This window comes from Phoca vitulina, unplaced genomic scaffold (assembly GCF_004348235.1).
Source record: "Phoca vitulina isolate PV1807 unplaced genomic scaffold, GSC_HSeal_1.0 scaffold2, whole genome shotgun sequence".
Lineage (NCBI taxonomy): Eukaryota > Metazoa > Chordata > Mammalia > Carnivora > Phocidae > Phoca > Phoca vitulina.
In genome coordinates, this window is record NW_022589705.1 from 24,480,863 (window position 1) to 24,503,586 (window position 22,724).

Below are 22,724 nucleotides of genomic sequence, written 5' to 3' on the forward strand. Positions count from 1 at the left end.
GAGTAAGTCTTCCACATGTGTAAGTCCCTGATCTGGTAGTGGAAGGAGCCAAGTAAACTTCCTGGGCAGTGACAAAGGACAGGGAGGGAGACTCTCCCACCTGTCCAGAAATGGCTAAAGGCCTCTGACGAGGGGCCACGGCCTACCGTCTGAGAGCTAGCGTTCCGGCCTCACGGGGGCACGGCAAGCAGCTCAGGTCGTGATGCTGCACCAAGTTACTAAAGGCTAACTACACGGCAAACGTTCTAGAGGAATAATTTTTGAAATTTTAGCCACTGAATACTCCCACTGAAATCACAGTTCAAATCTAAAACAGATAAAAGTCAAGTGCCCGGGGGCACCTGGGTGGCTCAGTCGGATAAGCATCTGCCTTCGGCTCAGGTGGTGATCCCAGAGTCCCGGGACCGAGTCCCGCATCAGGCTTCCTGCTCCGCGGGGAGCCTGCTTCTCCCTCTGCCCCTCCCTGCTGCTCATTCTCTCTCTCTCTCAGAGAAATAAATAAAATCTTTAAAAAAAAAAGATAAGCACCCAGGTTGGAGTGGTGGGAGAAGAGGGCTCAGTAGATCTGCCCCACTTTCTCTGTTACATCTACCTAATTATAGGGCTCTGCTGAGCATGGTTTGAAACTGATAATCCTAAGGAGAAGTGTAAAAAAATCATCTCACATTTTCCTCTCTTTCCTGTATAAAGTCCTCCCTCTCCCTAAGGATATTCCCCCCACTGAGTATCCTACCTCCCCCTACAGATTACCTTATTAAAAATCCCTTCTATGCGATTTCATTCCCACAGGGACCTTCTCCAAGGCTTTCAAAACAGTGATCTGATTAATTTACACTGAAGACCAGTACCTGATAGGATTCTGATTTTTAAAATTTTTCATTGAAAAATAGTTGACACACAATGTTAGTTTCAGGTGTACAACACAGTGATTCAGCAACTCTATGCATTATGCTATGCTCACCGCAAGTGCAGCTCCCATCTGACACCATACAACACTATTACAATACCATTGACTCTATTCCCTATGCTGTGCCTTTCATCCCTGTGACTTATTCGTTCCCTAACTGGAAGCCTGTACCTCCTATGGGTACAGCCATTTTGCCCTCCCCCTGCTCCTTCCCTCTCTGTGAACCATCAGTTTGTTTTATTTATTGGTCTGATGTTGCTTTTTGTTCGTTTTTTAGATTCCACATATTAGTGAAATCATACGGTATTTGTCTTTCTTATTAAATTTTTATTTTAAAAAAATTTTTTTAAAGATTCTTTTTATTCATTTGAGAGAGAGGGAGTAAGAGAGAGCACAAGAGCGGGGCGAGGGACACAGGGAGAAGCAGACTCCCTGCAGAGTGGGGAGCCCGATGTGGGGCTTGATCCTAGGACCCTGAGATCATGACCTGAGCTGAAGGCAAACACTTAACCAACTGAGCCACCCAGGCGCCCCTCTTATTAAATTTTTTTTTTAATTTCATTTATTTGACACAGAGAGAGGCTGTGCGAGCACAGGTAGGCAGAGCAGCAGCCAGAGGGAGAGGGAGAAGCAGGCTCCCCGCTGAGCAAGGAGCCTGCAGTGGGACTCGATCCCAAGACCCTGGGATCATGATCTGAGCCAAAGGCAGACACTTAGCGACTGAGCCACCCAAGCAACCCTCTTACTAAATTTTTAATATTTCTTCTACCCTTCTACCTTTCTTTGAACAGAATCATTAACTCCCTCTGTTTCAATTATCTCAAGATGAAAGTCTCTCACATTAGTATCTATTGACCAGACCTCTCTTCTGAGTTCAACATCTGAATATTCAGCATGTGGCCTCCTCCAAACAGGTTTTATTACCCATGTGGTATTACTTGAAAATATTAAATGAATGTAATAAAGCCACTATACTACTATGCAGAATCTGTTCAAGGAATCTTCCGAGAAGCAGAAGACAGACCCTCCCAGGGTGGTAGGTCCAGGGAGACCAACTGAAGGCTATACAATCTACTCTGCCTTCATTTTCATCGAGGTGATGGGAACAAATTTCAGCTCCAAGCTCTGCTCACTCACCTCATCTTTCCCTGCATTTTTTTTCCTTTATCTATATATTGTTCTTCCCCTTGTCTCCATTCTTTTCCCACTTTGGATAAAAAAAGTTTTTTGCTCATTATAAGAAGATTATGAACACCAGCCTTAACCAGCATTTATAAATTCTTTATTCCAACAATTTTTATGAGGTCATAAAAATTACTCACTGCTTTAACTCTAAACAAACATATTCTATTTATGTCTATTTTTATATTTAGAATATAGACAGTAACACAAAACACTGAATTGGCACATCTGCTTCTTACCTTTTCCAGTTTTTCTGCCACTTTTTCTTTATAATGTTGGAAAGCTTTACTTAGCTCTTCAGCATTATATAGTGCTTCATTCCTTTGTCGTTCAGCTCTAAAATTTAAAAAGGGATGATTAATAAAAGTAAAGAATGCTCTGCATTTGACTAGTGAAACTCCAAAGTAACCTATATTTTATTAGAAGGAAAAATTAAGAGATGAGCAGTACTAAAAAAGAATAGTAGCCTTAAACTGCAAAATGAAGAAGAGAGACTACAAGAATTTCCTCACTATTATCAATATGAAAAATAAAATGTAAAATACATAAACTTTGAAACATATATACATTCCTATGTGTTGGCAATTTTTTTTCTTTATCTGGAAAAGACAGATTAAGGGAAGTGGCCTAGGCTGTATAAATTTTCAAAGATCAGTTATTACAGAATCAGTCCACTGTCTAATATATTAAAAATACTCAGTAAATCCTGTGACCTTTGCAAAGGGCAAGTAAATTTTCAAAAAGGTATTTCAGAAGACATATCTAAAAATCTGAACAACAAAATCCAACCACTACAAAGCACTGCCTTAGTTAACCCTGACCTTTCCTCATACTTAGACATTGAACTGAGACTACTGGGCTGAAATGTAGTCAATATCATACCCACACCTAAAAATTTTTCTATTATTTAAATAAACCTCATCATATTCTTTGCAGTGTAAAGGAAATTAGTGACTCTCTGCTTATCAAGGGTGAATTCTTCTTTTTTTTTTAAATATTTTATTTATTTGACAGAGAGCACAAGTAGGCAGAGTGGTAGGCAAAGGGAGAGGGAGAAGCAGGCTCTCTGCTGAGCAGGGAGCCCCAAGTGGGGCTTGATCCCAGGACCCTGAGATCATGACCTAAGCCGAAGGCAGCCGCTTGACTGACTGAGCCACCCAGGTGCCCCTCGTTATAGTTTTAATCTGCATTTTTGATCAACTGAGGTTGAGCAAGTTTCTAAGTTTCAATGGCCATTTGGATTTCTCATCCTTACCTGTTCAGATCCTTTGTCTTTATTACTAGATTTTCCCCTCCCTTTTCTTACTGATTTGTTAGAGTTTTTTATGAATTCTGGATACTAATCTTTGTGAATTAAATTATTTGCAAATATTTCCCCAAATATCTGTCTTGTCTTTTTCATTTTTAAAATGATGTTTCTATAGAAGAGAAAGTTTTTATTTTAATGGATTTTAAATTTAGCCATCTTTTCCTATAGTATTTATGCTTTCTGGATCTCATTTATTTTAATTCAATTAATTAACATATATCTGAATCTCCTTTAACAACATTCTTCCCCCTTCTATGAGACATCATGAAAACTATTCCTCTATACTTTCTCTAAAAGTTTTACTTTTCACAATTGGGTCTTTAACCCATCTGGAATAATTTTTTGTATACAGGTATAGTATTGTTAGAAGGTAGAGGAGGGACAGTAAAGTATCCCCCAAACTGAGAAGGCACTTTGAGACCAGAAAATGAAGCACACCACTCCATACAGTTTACACAGTTTTATTCAGGGTAATTTAAGTGGTGGGGGGGGGCCATATCCGTGGTCGTCAGCAAAAAACTGTCAGCAAAAAACCACATAGCACCATAGCTATTCTCTATAAAGTCCAGACTTTAGCCTATAGATTTTATAAAGCAAGGGGACACGTGGCAGGGAGGAGAGGGGGACACTATAGTGAGATCAGAGGGTTTGCATGCACCTAACTGACAGCTAACCTTTAATTAGATCTTGTGGCCTACCTATGCATCAGAAAGGGGAAAGACTATGTTATTTCTAACAGATTCCTGGGAGGCCAAAGCAAGCCTCCCCCTATCCCTACCTTGATGGGCATTTCTTTTTTTTTTTTTTAATTTTTTTATTGTTATGTTAATCCCCATACATTACATCATTAGTTTTAGATATAGTGTTCCATGATTCATTGTTTGGGCATAACACCCAGTGCTCCATGCAGAACGTGCCCTCCTCAATACCCATCACCAGGCTAACCCATCCTCCCACCCCCCTCCCCTCTAGAACCCTCAGTTTGTTTTTCAGAGTCCATTGTCTCTCATGGTTCTTCTCCCCCTCTGATTTCCCCCCCTTCATTCTTCCCCTCCTGCTACATTCTTCTTCTTCTTTTTTTCTTTCTTAACATATATTGCATTATTTGTTTCAGAGGTGCAGATCTGAGATTCAACAGTCTTGCACAATTCACAGCACTTACCAGAACACATAACCTCCCCAGTGTCCATCACCCAGTCACCCCATCCCCCCCCCCCCACCCTCCACTCCAGCAACCCTCAGTTTGTTTCCTGAGATTAAGAATTCCTCATATCAGTGAGGTCATATGATACATGTCTTTCTCTGTTTGACTTATTTCACTCAGCATAATACCCTCCAGTTCCATCCACGTCGTTGCAAATGGCAAGATCTTATTCCTTTTGATGGCTGCATAATATTCCATTGTATATATATACCACATCTTCTTTATCCATTCATCTGTTGATGGACATCTTGGCTCTTTCCACAGTTTGGCTATTGTGGACATTGCTGCTATAAACACTTGATGGGCATTTCTAAGGTATGTATATTAATCTCAAGGGGCCCAGAACACGTAGCCCCAAGAGAGGTAATCCAGTGAACGTGAACAAGATGGAGAGCCAAAAATAGAGTCGGTATTGTCAGCACTCCTACAAGTACAAAGCAGGGATTTAATTTCTTTTTTTTTTTTTTTAAAGATTTTATTCATTTGACAGAGAGTGAGCGAGAGCAGGAACACAAGCAGGGGGAGTGGGAGAGGGAGAAGGAGGCTTCCCGCAGAGCGGGGAGCCCGATGCAGGGCTCGATCCCAGGACGCTGGGACCATGACCCGAGCCGAAGGCAGACGCTTAACAACTGAGCCACCCAGGCGCCCCTAATTTAATTTTTTTTAAATCAGTAATGAATTCTCCCAGCAACATTTTTTGAACTTTTTGTTTTTTAAATTTCAAATTGGTACCCCTTAATGCAGATTCACCAATTTTTGATATTTTGCTACAATTGCTTGTGTCTCTCACCTGAGATGTTTTTGTACTGAACTACATTCTAGAGAAATTAGTAACCTTCAGCCTTAAATACTTTATCATGTATCCTAAGAAAACAGACATTGCCTCATACAACCACAACTATCAAATTCAAGAAATCTAAAATTGTTACGATACTATTATCTAACATATAATTCATATGTAAGTTTTATCAGTTATTCTAATAATGTTCTTTATAGATCTTTGTTTTTTTTTCTTCTGATCCAGGATCACATACTGCTTTTATTTATTTATTTATTTTTTTTTTTTCACATACTGCTTTAGTTATCTTATATCTTTAGTTTCTTTAATCTGGAATATCTCAGCTTTTTTTTAAGTCTTTCATGACACTGACTTTTTTTTTTACAATAATAGCTTGAATTTATTCAACATATATTACGTGACACAGACAACTTTAGATGCTTTATATACCTAATCAAATGGTCACAACTCAGTTAATCGGACATTATCCTTATTTTATCTGTAACTAGCACCCAGAAAGATTAAACAGTATGCTCAAGGCATGCCCTCACACATACTAAGTAGTAAACACAATGTATGAATCTAAGAAGCAGGTGGGCCCTTGCTCTCAACCATTGGGGTACACGGACTACTGATACAAAATTAAATGTCAAATAAGGCACACAAAAAAAACATGTGCTTTTAGAATCATGCTATGCGGGGTGCATGGGTGGCTCAGTTGTTAAGCGTCTGCCTTAGACTCAGGTCATGATCCCAGGGTCCTGGGATAGAGCCCCATATCGGGCTCCCTGCTGGGCGGGAGGCCTGCTTCTCCCTCTCCCACTCTCCCTGTTTGTGTTCCTGCACTCGCTGTCTCTCTGTCAAATAAATAAATAAAATCTTTAAAAAAAAAAAAATCATGCTATGCAAATAATTTTTTCTTATATAGGGAAATATGAGCATTCTCTGTTTAATAAGTAGAAAAAACCTTTGCACACACACACACACACACACACATACACACACGCAAAGGTTACTCAAAGGTCTATTCTGACACTGCCATTGAAGAGTCACACAGATGAGATCTTCAACTGCCAGAAGCCGATGGTCAATTCTATGTTGACTGTGAACCCCCAGATTCAATGACTCTACCTTCTTTTACTTCCTAATGTGATCAAGTATAAAGTTAAATGACCTATGACTAAAGCTGCCAGAAATGTGCTGCAGCCACTCAAGCTATCTGAAGTAGATTATCACTACAACATGTTTTTCTCATCCTGCTTCCCTCTCTTTTCTCAACTACCTACTATTTCTTAAGCCTTTGTGCTTCACCATGAGAGAAACACATCAAACTAGGGTTTTCTTCTGTTCTCTAGATGGTTGATGTGTACCAAGTGAGAAATCCAGTAAATCAATGAATGCATGCTGCTAAATATCTGCTTAACCTTGCCTGTTTCCTCATGAGTAGATTCAGGCCATTCATTCTCGCGAGCACACTACATAAGTGACATTATACCCTTTCCACTATACCACACATGAAACACATGATGTCAGTCTGTCCAACACCTTAACTTATTGATTCTTCCATTCTTTCCCCTGATTTGTTATGCCACCTGTTACATATCAAGTTTCCCCTGTGTGCGTATTTGCTAAAGAGGGTCTGTTCCATACAACTGATTTTTTTTGTTTGTTTATTCCTATACCAACATCACATTAACTTAATTCCTATAACTTCAGAAGTCCTCGTATCTATATGCATGTTCTCCACTTTGGTCTACAGCTTCAAAATTGCCTCCCTTATTCTTAGACCTTGGTTCTTACATATGATATTTAGGGTCACTTCAATATGTTTTACCAAATATTCTGTATTTGATCTGGATAGTAGTTATGTGGATGTATACATACACAGAAGTTCACTCACTTAAGACTTCTGCACTTTACTCAGTAAAAAATTAAAATAAAAACTAAATAAAAATTCTACAGAAAATATGTACAGTCTTAATGAATATTTTAAAATGTGCTCAGGATTTGTTTTAATCAGGTATGGTGAGACACACAGACATGGAAATGAATGTCATGAAGAAGGAAGTTATTAAACTCACAAATCCATAGAAACAGGAGACATGACAGGCCATGCAGGGGGCCAGGCAGGGAAGCATCAGGGTTGGTCAGGAGACAAAGTTGGGAGAAAAATGTGAGCAAGAGATGTTACTGTGGTGTCTGTGGGAAGGAACAGTTAAGGCAGGGTCAGCAGGTTTAGGTTTGGTAGTATGAATAATCTCAGTGGGCTGGAGTGTAAGACTGTCCTGAGTTGTCTACTACTTGGTCCTGAGGTAATTAGGACAGGGGATTATTGGCCCTGAGTGTAAGAGCCAAAGATTGGATACAAAATATTTCAAGCACCCAAAAGGGTTTCTACCAATTTACACTCCTACTAGAAATATATGAAAATTCCAGAGGCTCCACAACTTTGTCAAAACTTGATATTGTGAGTCATTTTCATTTTAGCCACTGTGGGCCATTATGGTCCTCTTTCCTTTTGTCATCACCATTGTTTTGTTTGGTTTACTTTCTTGTAGACAAATTTTTAACAACTGATTCAATACCTGTAATGGCTATATATCTATTCAGGTTTTCAATTTATTCTTAAATTCCGTTAAATTATATTTTGTTGAAAAATCACTTATTCAGGGGCGCCTAGGTGGCTCAGATGGTTAAGCATCTGCCTTCAGCTCAGGTCATGATCTCGGGGTCCTGGGATCGAGCCCCACATTGGGCTCCCTGCTGAGCTGCCGCTCCCCCTGCTTGTACTGTCTAATAAAAAATAAATAAAAAACTTTAAAAAAAACATTTATTCAGTCTAAGTTTTCATATTTACCATTCTAAAATGGTTCGTAGTATTTGGTCTTATTTCTTAAATCATAGCTAAATCCGTAATTTAGAAGTCCCTTCTCAATCCCAATATTGCTTTTGTGCCTTGTCTCCTTGATTAATCTTATCTGATACCCATTAGTTTGGTGATTATGAAAAGAACCAGACTTAGGTTCTGGTGATTCTATTGTTTTCCTGTTTTCTATTCAACCATTTCATCCTTTATTATTTCAATACTTCTATTTTCTATTTTTCTTTTGATGCTCTTTCTTCTACTCTCCTTTTCTTGACTATATAAATTGGATGTTTTCACTCATTCATTTTCACTCATATATTAATTTTAACATATGCATAGGAGGCTAAAAATTTTCCTCTAAGAATATCTTTGGCTATACAGATGTAGTGAAAAGAAGGGGCACATGCACCCCAATGTTCATAGCAGCAATGTCCACAACAGCCAAACTGTGGAAGGAGCCGAGATGCCCTTCAACAGATGAATGGATAAAGAAGATGTGGTTCATATATACAATGGAATATTACTCAGCCATCAGAAAGGATGAATACCCACCATTTGCATCAACATGGATGGAATGGAGGGGATTATACTGAGTGAAATAAGTCAAGCAGAGAAAGACAATTATCATATGATTTCACTCATATGTGGAACATAAGGAATAGCGCAGAGGACCACAGGAGAAGGGAGGGAAAACTGAATGGGAAGCAATCAGAGAGGGAGACAAACCATGAGAGTCTCTGGACTCTGGGAACCAAATTGAGGGTTACAGAAGGGAGGGGGTGGGAAGATGGGGTAACCAGGTGATGGGTATTAAGGAGGGCACATGTGGTGATGAGCACTGGATGATATATGCAACTAATGAATCACTGAACACTACATCAAAAACTGATGATGAACTATATGCTAGCTATTGAACATAATAATAATAAAAAAAAGAATATCTTTGGCTGCAGCCCATGAGCTGTGATATTTTTTATATCACTCCATTCTAAGAGCTTTCTAATCTTTATCCTAATTTCTTCAATGCTCCATAAGTAGCAAGAAGGCTGGCTTTAAATTTCCAAACACACATGATTTCGGGGGATTACATTCTAACTTAATTGTACAACAGTCTGAGAAGGTGATATGTACAACATCAATCGTTTGGTGTTTGTTGAAACTCATAGTTTCTGGCACAGTGAGGTGAGAGATTATATATGTTCTAGAAGTGCTTGAAAGAATTTGAATTTTCATACTGTTGGGTATAGGGTTCTATATATACACACGAGATCAAGATTGTTGTCATTCAACTCTTCAACTTCTTGCTTTCTTGTTACTAATCTAATAATTCCTAGTAAATGTGTAAAAATGTTCCCTGTATGATTACAGATTTGTTCATTTCCACTTGAAATTTTACTATTAGATTCATACAAGTTTAGAATCTTTAGGGCTCCTGCTTAAGTGTTACTCAAACATTATATAAGTCTTTTGTTTTGAGAGAGAGAGAGAGAGAAAGAGATGTGTGGTGGGGAGAGGAGCAGAGGGAGAGAGAATCTTAAGCAGGCTCCACACCCAGCACAGAGCCCAACATGGGGCTGGATTTCACAACCATGAGATCATGACCTGAACAGAAATCAAGAGTCAGACACTTAACCAACTGAGCCACCCAGGTACCCCTATAAGAGTCATTTTAACTCTAGTAATGCTTGCTGCACTTAAATCTATTTTGTGTGACATTAATATAGCTATATCTACTTTGTTTTAGTGACCATTGGCCTGAAATATTTATTTTAATTCCTTTGCTTTCAATTTTTCTGTGTCCTTATATTTTGGGTATGTCTCTTATAAACAGCATAAAGCTAAACAACCTCTTCCTTTACACTAGCTTTCTAACCCATTATGATTATGATTAATCTTCTGCACCCCAAAAATGTCTTTGCAAAGGTTTCAATTTCAGAATGCCAACATCCATTCTAGATGGATGGAGCTGCAAAAAGCTCTAAAAAATTTAGATGTCGCATCTCTACCTAAAAATCTCAATTGCCTATATATGCTCTCCAGATTAAAATACAAATACTTTGGCAAAACAAAACCATTTACAGTCTAGGCCAAGCCTGTCTTTCTGTCTTGCCTCATTTCCTACTACACCTATCCATTTATAAGTACAAAAAACTCCCTAGTGTTCTTCAGCAGTGATGCTTTTATACTTCTATGCCTTTGCACATGTTGTCCAGAATCTGTGAAAAGTCAACACCCTACCATAAAAATTATCTCTTATTTAAGTTTTACAGAGATAACTAGTCACTCGTCCTCTGCACTTTTTCTTAGCTATATTATGAAGCTAGTCTTTGTGTATTATCTCACTTTTTCAAATAACCATGCACAAAATGTTTATCTGAGTAAGTAAAAATTTATCTGAATATGTCTTAATTTCAGAATATTTAACCCCACGGTTTATACTTAAAATAGCTACATTTGTTAGTGTTTGTTTATTAAGAAGCACCCTACATTTCTTTTCTCATTTAATCCTCGCATAGATATAATATCATCTTGATTTAATAGATGAACAAACTGAGGCTCAAGAAGGTTAAATAGTTTGCCCAAGATAACAGAGCCACTGAGAAATAAAATCTGGTTAACTCCAAAACCTAAATATTTTCATAAAGTAATAGTGCCTTCCAAATATATACTAAAACTTGAACTAGACTAACCAAATACTGCTAGGAAAATGTTCTTCCAAACTCATTTTTTTTTAAGTTTTTTTTTTTTTTTTTTAAAGATTTTATTTATTTATTTGACAGAGAGAGAGACAATGAGAGACGGAACACAGCAGGGGGAGTGGGAGAGGGAGAAGCAGGCTTCCCGCTGAGCAGGGAGCCCGATGTGGGGCTCGATCCCAGGACGCTGGGATCATGACCTGAGCCGAAGGCAGACGTTTAATGACTGAGCCACCCAGGCGCCCCATTCCAAGCTCATTTTAATGAAAAATGACTTAGGGATTTTGAGCGGTTTTTAGAAGTTTAAATGCACATGCAAACCAATATTTAACCTATTTATGACAACTTTTCAAAAAATACTTTCTTAAAAAAAACTTTCTCCATAACCTTCTTTTATCATAGTATACATTTTTTGAAAATAAAAATTTTTTTGCATTCCCACCAACAGTGTAAGAGGATACCCCTTTCTTCATATCCTTGCCCAACTGATTCAGTCACTCTGGAAAACAGTATGGAGGTGCCTCAAAAAGTTAAAAATAGAGGTTTCTGGGTGGCTCAGTCAATTAAGCATCTGACTCGTGATCTCACCTTAGGTCTTGATCTCAGGGTTGTGAGTTCAAGTCCCGTGCTGGGCTCCACACTAGGCATGGAGCCTACTTAAAAAAAAAAAAAAAAAGTTAAAAATAGAACTATCTTATGATCCAGCAATTGCACTATTAGGTATTTACCCAAAGGATACAAAAATACTGATTTGAAGAGATACATGCACCCCAATGTTTACAGCAGTCAAATAGTCAAATTACGGAAAAAGCCCAACTGTCCATCAACTGATAAATGGATAAAGAAGATGTGGTATGTACATACAATGGAGTATTATTCAGTCATCAAAAAGAATGAAATCTTGCCACTGGCAAAGATGTGGATGGAGCTAGAGAGTATTATTCCAGATGAAATAAGTCAGTCACAAAAAGACAAATACCATATGATTTCACTCATATGTGGAATTTAAGAAACAAAACAGATGAACGTGGGTGGGGTAGGGGGAGGCAAACCATAAAGCAGACTCTTAACTACAGAGAACAAACTGAGGGTTGATGGAGGGGAGGTGGGTAGGGGATGGGTTATGGGTATTTAGGAGGGCACTTGTTGTGATGAGCACTGGCTACTGTATGTAAGTGATTAAATACTAAATTCTACACCTGAAGCTAGTATTAAACTGTATGTTAACTAACTAGAATTTAAATAAAAACTTGAAAAAGAAAAAAAATTTTTTTAAGATTTTATTTTTTTTTTTTATTTGAGAGAGAGTGAGCACACAAGCATGCGAGTGGGGGATGGGGGAGAGGGAGAGAGAGAATCTCAAGCAGGCCCCCTGCTGAGCATGGAGCTAGACGAGGGGCTCAATCTCACGACCCTGAGATCATGACCTGAACCAAAACCAAGAGTCAGATGCCTAACTGACTGAGCCACCCAGGCGCCCCAAGAAAAAAAAAATTTTTTGAAGATCAAAATGCAGATTATCATTTTACCCTGTGTAAAAGCTGCTATAATTATATTATGATATTAGAAAATATTATTAAACTAAAAAAATTTAAATCTTTATTAGTTTAAAGGTTAATTGACATTCAGAGTTAATGGTTCCTTATTCAAGGCTACCTACAAAACTTTATCTTAAAACATGTTTTATATAAAATAAATACTTTTGCGGGGTGCCTGGGTGGCTCAGTCGGTTAAGCATCTGCCTTCGGCTCAGGTCATGATCCCAGGGTCCTGGGATCAAGCCCCGCATTGGGCTCCCTGCTCAGCGGAGAGCCTGCTTCTCTCTCTCCCTCTGCCTGCTGCTCTGTCTACTTGTGCTCTCTAGCTCTCTGTCAAATAAATAAATAAAATCTTAAAAAAAAAAAATACTTTTGCATTACTCATGTATTCCTAAAGGAAGACCCAACTACACTTCCTCACGAATTTTATGTAGGTCATACAACTTAATTTCAGAAATAAGTAAATATCATTACACTGATTATCATTATCAGGCTTCTAATCCCAATCCAGAATGCTAGTAACATGAAATTTTTAATAGAAAATTAAAAATAATTAATAGACAAAAAGAACATTAAATTACCCTACTACTAGGTTTCTGAAATTCTTTTCACTTTAAAAATTAGCTATAATTTTAAATAGGTAATATATTTTTTTTCCGTCTACAAAAACAATTTGCTTTGTAATACTTTTTTTTTTTTTTAAGATTTTATTTATTTATCTGAGAGAGAGAATGGGAGACAGATAGCATGAGAGGGGGAGGATTAGAGGGAGAAGCAGACCCCCCGCTGAGCAGGGAGCCCGATGTGGGACTCGATCCCGGGACTCCAGGATCATGACCTGAGCTGAAGGCAGTCGCTTAACCAACTGAGCCACCCAGGCGCCCCAAAACAATTTGCTTTGAAAACACATACCTCTTTCCTTGTTTACTTTGTTCAAGTAAGTCCACCTTTAACTTTATACATTCCTCTTGGGATTTCTGCAAACTCTGTTCCTTTTCAATCACCATTTTCTGGCTCTGCTCTAATTTATCTTCTGCCTCTCTATTAAATAAAGGATATATATACATATTTTAAAGATTTATTTATTGAGAGTGTGTGCGTGCATGTGCAGGCAAGTGGGGGGAGGGGCAGAGGGAGAGAACCTTCAAGCAGACTCCCTGCAGAGCCCGACAGGGGGAGGGGGTGGTGTTCATCTCACGACCCATGAGATCATGACCTGAGCAGAAACCAAGAGTCCGACGCTCAACACCCAGGTGCCCCAGTAAAGGATATTTTTAAAGGCTATTAAAGAGATTATTCCAGGTATGCAAGAATAGCTCAACATTAGGAATTCTATCACTTTAAATCACTGAGGTAAGAGAAACCAATATTTAATAAGAAATAGACAAAATTCATCCCTTGCCTACTAAGAGTCTTTATAAAGAATGAAATGATACATATATCTGAAATAACAGCTTATATCCTATTTCATGGTCAGATACTAGAAGCATAACCATAAAGTTCAGAAACTAGTTAAGGATGACTATTATCACCACTATATCCAATGATTTCTCTAACAGTTACAAAAAGAAAAATGAAAAAGTAGTAAGTATAAATATTGAAAAGACAATATTTTCTTTTTTTTTTTGCTGATAATATCATTAGCTGCCTGGAAAATCGAGGAGAATCAAAATGAAAAATTATTAGAATAAAAGAGTATGACAAATAGTCTAATTACAAAATAATTATATTACATAAAAAGCAACAGCCTTCCTATATACCATCAATGAACAGAACATGAACAAATTCACAACAACCAAAAATATAAAATACCTAGGAATAAAATTAAAATTACATGTAATACAAAGAAAATTACAAAATTCTGATGGTCATGAAAAATGACTTTAGTGTACATGAGAATCACCTGCAGGACTTATTAAAACACAGACTACTGACCTCTTAGAATTTGTAATTCAGTAAATCTGAGATAGAACCTGACATCTACAAGTTTTTAAAAAGATTTATTATTTATTTATTCTAGAAAGAGAGAGAGAGATGGGGGAGAAGGAGAGAGAATCTCAAGCAGAGATTCTCCACTGAGCGCAGAGCCCAACACAGGGCTCAATCTCACAACCAAGATCACGACCTTGAACCAAAACCAAGAGTCGGATGCTCAACTGACTATGCCAGCCAGGTGCCCCTGAGACCTACAATTTTAACAAGTTCCTAGAAGATGCTAATACTGCTGGTCCCAGAACTACACTTTGAGAATCATCAAAATGGAGTAATGGGCTATTTAGTATACATATATTTCTCATTTTATTCAAAGCAGAAGAAGGGGATAAATTATAAAGTGCCTGATTCCTTCTATTTTATTTCTTGAACTCCCACTGAAACACCAGCATGTACTACTATGTAGGGCAAGAAATGAACTAGTTCATTTTCAATAAAAGCATGTAATTAAGCACCTCAGCTAAGATTTAGTCTTTTTTAGCCCCCTTAAACTTCACACATCCTGGAGCCAAGAGGAGGTATGATGGCTTGGGGAACAGATCTCCTAAGTTCTAAGACAGTCTACAGGACACTACAGATTTACTGGGGTAGGGAACAAGATTTCACTAGATACACCAAAAAGCAAAAGAAATAAAAATTTTAAAGCCATAAAAAGTATTCTTACCTCAAAACTTTATCTTGGGCTGAAACTTCTGCTTCCAAATTTATAATCTGTTCTTCTAAGATTGGCACACTGGCTGCCTGTTGTTGAACAGATTCAAGCATAGAAACCTAAAACAAAACCAAAAAAAAAAACTTTTAGAGCACTTCCTTTCAGAAGATAAATTAATCTAATTGGTCCTTTGTTTCTTTTTCTGTCTGATGAGGGTGTCCGATATAACTCCTTAATCACTGGTCAAATGTGAAGCTCGCCCTATCTATTCCTTTGATCAACATTTACATGGGCGTGTCATCATCACAAGCCAGTGTCAGCGTGTAAGCTCTTGCCATTACCCTCAACTTCATATCCCAAGATAACTGATTAGCTTTTTGTGGGTGAAAAAAGAATCTCTACTGACAACATCCAAAAAGATAAATTTCACATAAATCAGAAAATTAAATATAAAAGATCAAGTCATAAAAATGTAAACAAAAAAACACCTATTGAATCTTTTTACAATTGAAGACCTTATTTTAGAATACATGCTTATTAGAAAAAACCTAGAAAATACAGAAAAGCATAGGTCCAGGAATGAAAGCCTGGAATACAGCTCAAAATCTCTGTTGGTAAGTCAATACTCCTTTTCCCATTCCTAAAACACCAACAGTCAAATGATGGCCTATCAGGAAGAGATAGAAAATTTATTATCTGGAGAAACTGAACAGGAAAGGTTTAGAACTCTGGGACACTATGTATTATGATAAGCAGGGATGAAGTAGTTATAAACAAATTGATTAATATAAAACAGTCAACTTCCCACTAGTATTTCATCTCATTTAGGGCTATCCCACAGGTGGGAAATCAAAGGATTCTTTGCTGGAGAAACTCAACAGCTCCAAAGAAAAAGACTTCACATACTGATACTGGAAGAAAGAGACAAGGTATCTCCCTACAAAAGAGCCATCTCCCTAGGCATCACCAACATATGAAGCTTACTGGACAACAAACTTCACCTTTGTACACAGAGGTTCTAAACAGCATTTAAGTGCCTTTCTCTTTTTTTAAAAAAACATTTTTTTAAAGATTTATTTATTTATTTGAGAGAGAGTGAATGAGAGAGAGAGAGAGAGAGCACATGAGAGGGGGAAGGGTCAGAGGGAGAAGCAGGCTCCGCGCTGAGCAGGGAGCCCAATGCGGGACTCGATCCAGGGACTCCAGGATCATGACCTGAGCCGAAGGCAGTCGCTTAACCAACTGAGCCACCCAGGCACCCCTAAGTGCTTTTCTCTTAAATATAAATAGCTAAAACACTAACATCTGCAAAAAAATCCTGCTAACATAAAAGTCAGAGGCCAAAACAAAGAGGCAACTGGCAGCAAGCAAGGCAAGTATGCACACACGCATACACACACATCATTAAATCTTCAGAAAGCTAAGCGAGGACACTGCATCAGGATATTATTTAATACAAAGCAAAGAATCAGAGGACATGGGAAAGCTCTGGAAAATGAAAAAAATATGACAGCTAAAATAAGATTCAACAGAGGTGTGGATGATAGTGTTAAGAAATCTCCTAAAAAGTATCACAGGAAGACAAGGAGATAGAAAACATGAGGGGAAAAAAAAAAAAACCTTAATAGATTAAAAGGTCAAAAGAGTTAGAGGACCAATCGAGGTGATCTAATATTCACCTAATAGGAAAAATAGAAGAAAACAGAGGGGGGGCACGCCTGGGTGGCTCAGTCGTTAAGCGTCTGCCTTTGGCTCAGGTCATGATCCCGGTGTCCTGGGATGGAGACCCACATTGGGCTCCCTGCTCCGCGGGAAGCCTGCTTCTCCCTCTCCCACTCTCCCTGCTTGTGTTCCCTCTCTCACTGTGTCTCTCTCTGTCAAATAAATAAAATCTTAAAAAAAAAAAAAAAAAGAAGAAAAAGAAGAAAACAGAGGGAAGAAAATTACCCAAGAGATTGCATAAGAAAAATTTCCAGGACCAAAGAACACAAGATTCCAGCCTGAAAGGGTCCTCATGTACCTACTACACTGAATAAAAGGTCTATTCAAAGACATGTCATTCTGAAATTTTGAAACACCAAGGAAAGAGGGAAGATCCTTAAAACTACCATAAAAGGCAAAACAAATGGAAAAAAGTTACATACTAAGGAAATTGATTCACAATGGCATTGGACTTTTCAGAGAAGCAGCAGAAGATGGAAAACAAGAAAGCAATGTCCCAGAAATTCTAAGGCAAAATAATTTGGGGGAGAAATGTCAGGGGAGAAATTAGGACATTTCAGACAGGCAAGGGGGTTACTAGAAAAATATGTTCCACTTAAAGGAAGACTAAACCAAGAAAGAAGAAGACACAGGATCCAGGGAACAGTAGATCAAACCCAGAATATCAAAGACAAGTCCCAGGAGAGCAGCTGGACAGCAGGCCTGGAGAGCAATAAGCTCGGGAAGAGCTGAATGCCTGGCTCCAAAGTGTAACTACAAACATTGCGAAAGATAAATTATGAATATACTGGTTGATACAATGAGGAATTCCAGCACAAGATTTCCAATAGTGGTATATATGCAACAGCAAAAGCTGAGACCTGCCCTAGAAAAGGGAATCTCCCTAAAAATATTTTGTTAGGCAATCTAGAAAATGCTGAGATGGGAAGTAAAATATAAATAACTGTCCTACTGCCTAGAATAAATAACCACAGATGTGTCTATATACTAAAAGAAAGGAACAAAATGCTATAATTAGTTCAGTAGTTATTAGTAAAATTCTCTTAACATCTCTTTGCCTTTAAATAATTAAGCTTCTATGACTTAAGAAAAAATCTATAGTTGGTAGAAAAATTAAATCAATAAACAAAAAAGGTGAACAAATTACACAGCAAACAAATATACTGAAAAGGTAAACCTTGTGAGAAATCAAGAAAAACAAAGTATTTTTCCCTCAAAAAAATAAAATGTTTTAAAAAAAAAAACCTCAGGAGAATGCAGAGTACAGTAAATTCTGGGGAAAAAAAAATTCCCTGTGATTTGGTCATTCTAAAATTCTATCCTAGAAATAATCCCAAATACAAAAAAGTTTCTTGTTCACTGGAGCATTTTTTTCTCCTTAGGCTGGAATTATCTCCAATAGCACTTTGTTTTGTTTAAAACATACAGAAGAGGTGGCTCAATCGGGCAAGCGTCTGCCTTGGGCTCAGGTCACGATCCTGGGATAGAGCCCCGCAGATGACTCCCTGCTCAGTGGAGAGCCTGCTTCTCCCTCTCCCTCTGCCCCTCCTCCCTGCTCGTACTCTCTCTCGCTCACTCTCTCTCTCACTCTATCTCAAATAAAATCTTTTAAAAAAATTTTTTTTAAAATAAAACACACAAAAGAAAAAAAAGATCTCCCATAATCCTACTACTTAAAACAATACATCTGTAAAAGTAAACAGTGAAAGCCTCACCACAAGACATTCCAATCCCTCTCAAAATTAGCAACAATGTGGAGCACAATCTTTCTGTTCTTATATATGTTACATATATCTATATACATACACACAAACATACAGACACATTTGCTCTTTTAATAAAAAGCGAAACTGGGATCACTGCCTATGTGTGTTGCTCTGTAATGTTCCTCTACCACTCAATATATTAGTGCTATATGCAGACATCATTCTAGGTGACTTTTCACATATTATTATCATTTAAACCTTACAATGTTTCATAAAACAACCTTGCATCTTAGAACTGATATATTTACCTCAAAAAAAAAAAAGCTCTGTAGCAATCCCTTATATGGATATATCATACTTTACCATCCCTCTATTATTGGACATTTTGGTTTCTAATTTTTTGTATAATTCCAATCATACAGCAAAAAATAGGAAACCATTAGGGGTGCCTGGCTGGCTCAGTTTGTAGAGCATGCAACTCTTCATCTTGGAGTCATGAGTTCGAGTCCCATGTTGGGTGTAGAGATTACTTAAAAAAAATAAAAATAAAAATAGCCACTTAAAGAGGAGAGTTATTAATTAAATTATGGCATAATCACATAAAGGAAACAATGCTATGATAAAATGATCATTGGAAAAGCTGAGTAAATGTATCAGAAAATGCTGAGACGATGTAAAAGTAAAAAACACAAGAAAAAAGAAAACTATTCAAACAGTCTGGATTCAACAATGTAATAAACCAATAAAGTAGTTTCTCGTTGGTGGAAACTGGGTGATCTTTCTCCCTTTCTTTTCTATTTTCAAAGTTTTCAACAATGAGAATGTATTAGTTTAAAAAGGAAGATAAATAAGCTATATTTTCTTTATAAAAAGAAATAAAACCACATAAATTTGTAATCTTAAGATTTTAAGAAGCTTTGACTTATGTAAACACACACAGTATACAATTTCTCCTAAATCATTTGCAGATTTTAAACTCATGTTAAATTGATTCCATAACATGTTGATCCTATATTATCATAATAAAAATTATTATATATAACACATTAAGGCAATACACAGAATATATTTCCAATTATAAATCTTAAAATGATTCAAATTGCTTTTTATTGGCATAGGCACCACTTCAAGAAACATACTTTTGCTCTTGACTGTGTTAATTCAAAGTGGACAGATTCCATCTTAGTCATTAAAGAATGATTCTGTGAGACCAAACAAGCATTCTGTTGCCTGAGTTTGTTAAGTTTCTCTCGAAGATTTCTGATCTCCTGGTCCATGGGGGCAGATGAAAAAGACATCTGAAAAATGAGAAAGAGCACGTTATTTTGGATTATTTCATTAAGCACTATATGTAATGGAAAATGATGAACTGTCAGTAAAATGACTAAGTAGCTCAGAAAATGAGTTAAGATATTTAGTGAGTGCTGGTGAGGATGTGTGGGACAATCAGCACTCTCCTCCACTGCTAGTGGATGTATACATAAATAAGTACAGCTTAATAAACAATGGTACACTTCGGGAAAGTTCTTGGTATTATCCAGTAAAGTTGAAGATGCTAACACTCAACAATATTACTCCTGGGTGTAAATCTAAAACTTTTACACCTGAAAATATAAAAATATTCATACCTACTACATTTGTCCATAAGAGACAATAAATGGAAAGAATCCAAATGACCATCAACAACAAAATGGATAATGAATAAATTCTTTAAACTATACACATTTTTATTATACTTTTGAACATATATTTTATAATAAATTATTTTAATTTTCCTGAGGGTTGAGGTTAAGATACGATTTTTTTTTGAAAAAGTAATATGCAATTCAAAACTCAAAACTATATAAGATACACACAGAAGCCCCATTCCCATTTTTAGTAGGTAGGTAACCATTTTTATAAGTTTTCTTTTAAGATTTTATTTGAGTGAGAGAGAGAGAGGGAGGGAGAGAGAGTGAGCACAAGCAGGGGGAGGGGCAGAGAAAGAGGGAGGGGGAGAAGTAGAACTCAACGTGAGGCTCATGAAGCTCCATCCCAGGACCGAGATCATGACCAGAACAGAAGTCATATGCTTAACTGAGCCACCCAAGCAACCCTTTAAATTTCTTATTTATAAATTTTTATATAACACCAATCATACAGCAAAAAATAGGGAATTGAAGCACCCAGGTGGCTCAGATGGTTAATCGTCTGCCTATGGCTCAGGTCATGATCTCAGGGTCCTGGGATCGAGCCCCGTATCAGGCTCCCTGCTTAGCCAGGAGTCTCCCACTCCCCCTGCTTGTGCTCTCTCTCTCTCTCTCAAATAAATAAATAAAATCCTAAAAAAAAAAAAAAAAGGGGGAACCTGCCTATATAGGGAAGCTAAGTTATGGTCTTCAACACAGTCTTCTAATGTTTCCACTTTCATTTGCAAGCAATATGAATTACCCACCCTCACAGTGACTTATGCAAAAACTAGCATTCTATATGTCATTCTATACCTTGCATTTTTTTCTTAAATATATCCTGCCAATCTCTCCACAATCAATATAGTTAGAAACTCCTATTCTTTCATATCCCCACCTCAGCTGCAGTTTCCACTGCATGTTTATTCAACCAATCCCCTACTGATAGGCACTTGAGGTATTTCTAACCTGTTATGACAAACAAAGCCTCATTTTGTACTCATGCAGGCATACCTGTCATGTTTTCTTCTACAAGAGGGATTTCCATGTCAAGGGTAAACACGTTTGTGATTTGGGGAAACATTACCAAATGCCCCTCCATATGGGGTTGTATCATTTTGCACTGCTACCAGCAATGTATGAGAATGCCCATCTCCTCCTAATTTCACCAATAAAATACAGTGTCAAAGGTATGATAGGTACAAATTGGTACCTAAGTATAGTTTCATTGTGAATTTCTCTTATTATGAATGAGACTGAACACCTTTTTATTTGTTTGAAGATCATTTTAATTTCCTCTTTCACACATGTCTTTTGTCCATTTTTCTACTGGGTTGTTGATCTTCTTCCTAGAAGCTCTTCCCATATTAGATATTAGCTCTTTGTCTTTAATAGGCATTACCAATATTTTCCCCTCCAATTTGTCATTAGTCTTTTGATTTTGTTTAGGGTAAAACACAATGATTTCAATTAAAACATATATGTAACAAAAATGATCAGCAATTTGAGTTAGGATACAGGTCAAATTTCCCAGAATTACACAATCTTTGTAGACATGGAATTTGAATTTATTTTCTAAATTGCAGGCACACATAGCTACGTTAAGCAGCTTCCTTACAAAAAGAAAACCTCTCAATTGTTAGCTTTCTGAAGTGGGAAGAGCACATTTTTATGAAAGAAGATTATGATGTGCATATGCAACCATACGCAGGCATGCATGCTGGTGGTGAGGTAATAGAGAATAGGAAGAAGAGAGCAGAAAGGGAGATTGAAGAGCTGAGTAAGGAAGAAAGGTAAACACAACAAGGTAGATAATAGGACGGAATAAAAAAGACAGAAGGAGAAAATTCCAGACCAGTAAAGATGTCTAAGATCATCCAGAAAATTTAGGGATAATGAAAAAAGAACAGTGCCATGCCATCATACAGCACTTGATCCAGGCTAAATATACTAAATACATTTTAACCACTTAATAACTGATTACCTATTACGTATAGTGCCCAAAATCACAGGGGTTACAATTTACTTGGGGAAAGCAAGACATTTAATTGCAAAAAGGTAATAAATATAGAAGTTTAAAAATAGAGTAATACACTAAAGCAACTACTTTCTTGTGAGGACACAACAAGAACCGTAATATTTAAATTCAAGAGTCTTAAGCACAATGGTAAAAGACTACGGAAAACATAAACAGGCATTTAAAGAAAAAACTCAAAGAAAAAGTATTTTAAGTAGACAGGTCTGAAACTAAAGCTACTTTTAAGTAGACAGGTCTAAAAACAATAACCTTATCTCTTGGCTTTTTTTGAAAATCAGTACTGCCAGTGGGCATTTTACAAACTTTTTTATAAGGTACGTAATTCAAAAGTCCAAGCTGGTTAGGCTGAGAAAGATCTTCCAGAATGAGTTTTTCAGATCTTGACAGATTAGAGGCATAATCGGAATTTTCACTTGGACTAACACTAGAGAAAAAATAAAAATACATTTTAGTTCCTAATTTAAGTA

General features: G+C 37.2%; 1 protein-coding gene across 3 annotated transcripts in view; it reads right to left on the reverse strand.

The window, feature by feature from the left end:
- Positions 1-22,724, reverse strand: part of CCDC18 (coiled-coil domain containing 18) — a 136,361-nt gene that overhangs the window by 110,772 nt on the left and 2,865 nt on the right. For all 3 annotated transcript variants that reach the window (XM_032423527.1, XM_032423517.1, XM_032423525.1), the window contains 5 exons: positions 22,507-22,681; positions 19,692-19,850; positions 15,137-15,243; positions 13,393-13,521; positions 2,329-2,425 (listed from right to left, as the gene is read on the reverse strand). In XM_032423527.1, the coding sequence (XP_032279418.1) occupies positions 2,329-2,425; positions 13,393-13,521; positions 15,137-15,243; positions 19,692-19,850; positions 22,507-22,681 (667 nt within the window). The remainder of the gene's footprint in view (positions 1-2,328; positions 2,426-13,392; positions 13,522-15,136; positions 15,244-19,691; positions 19,851-22,506; positions 22,682-22,724) is intronic.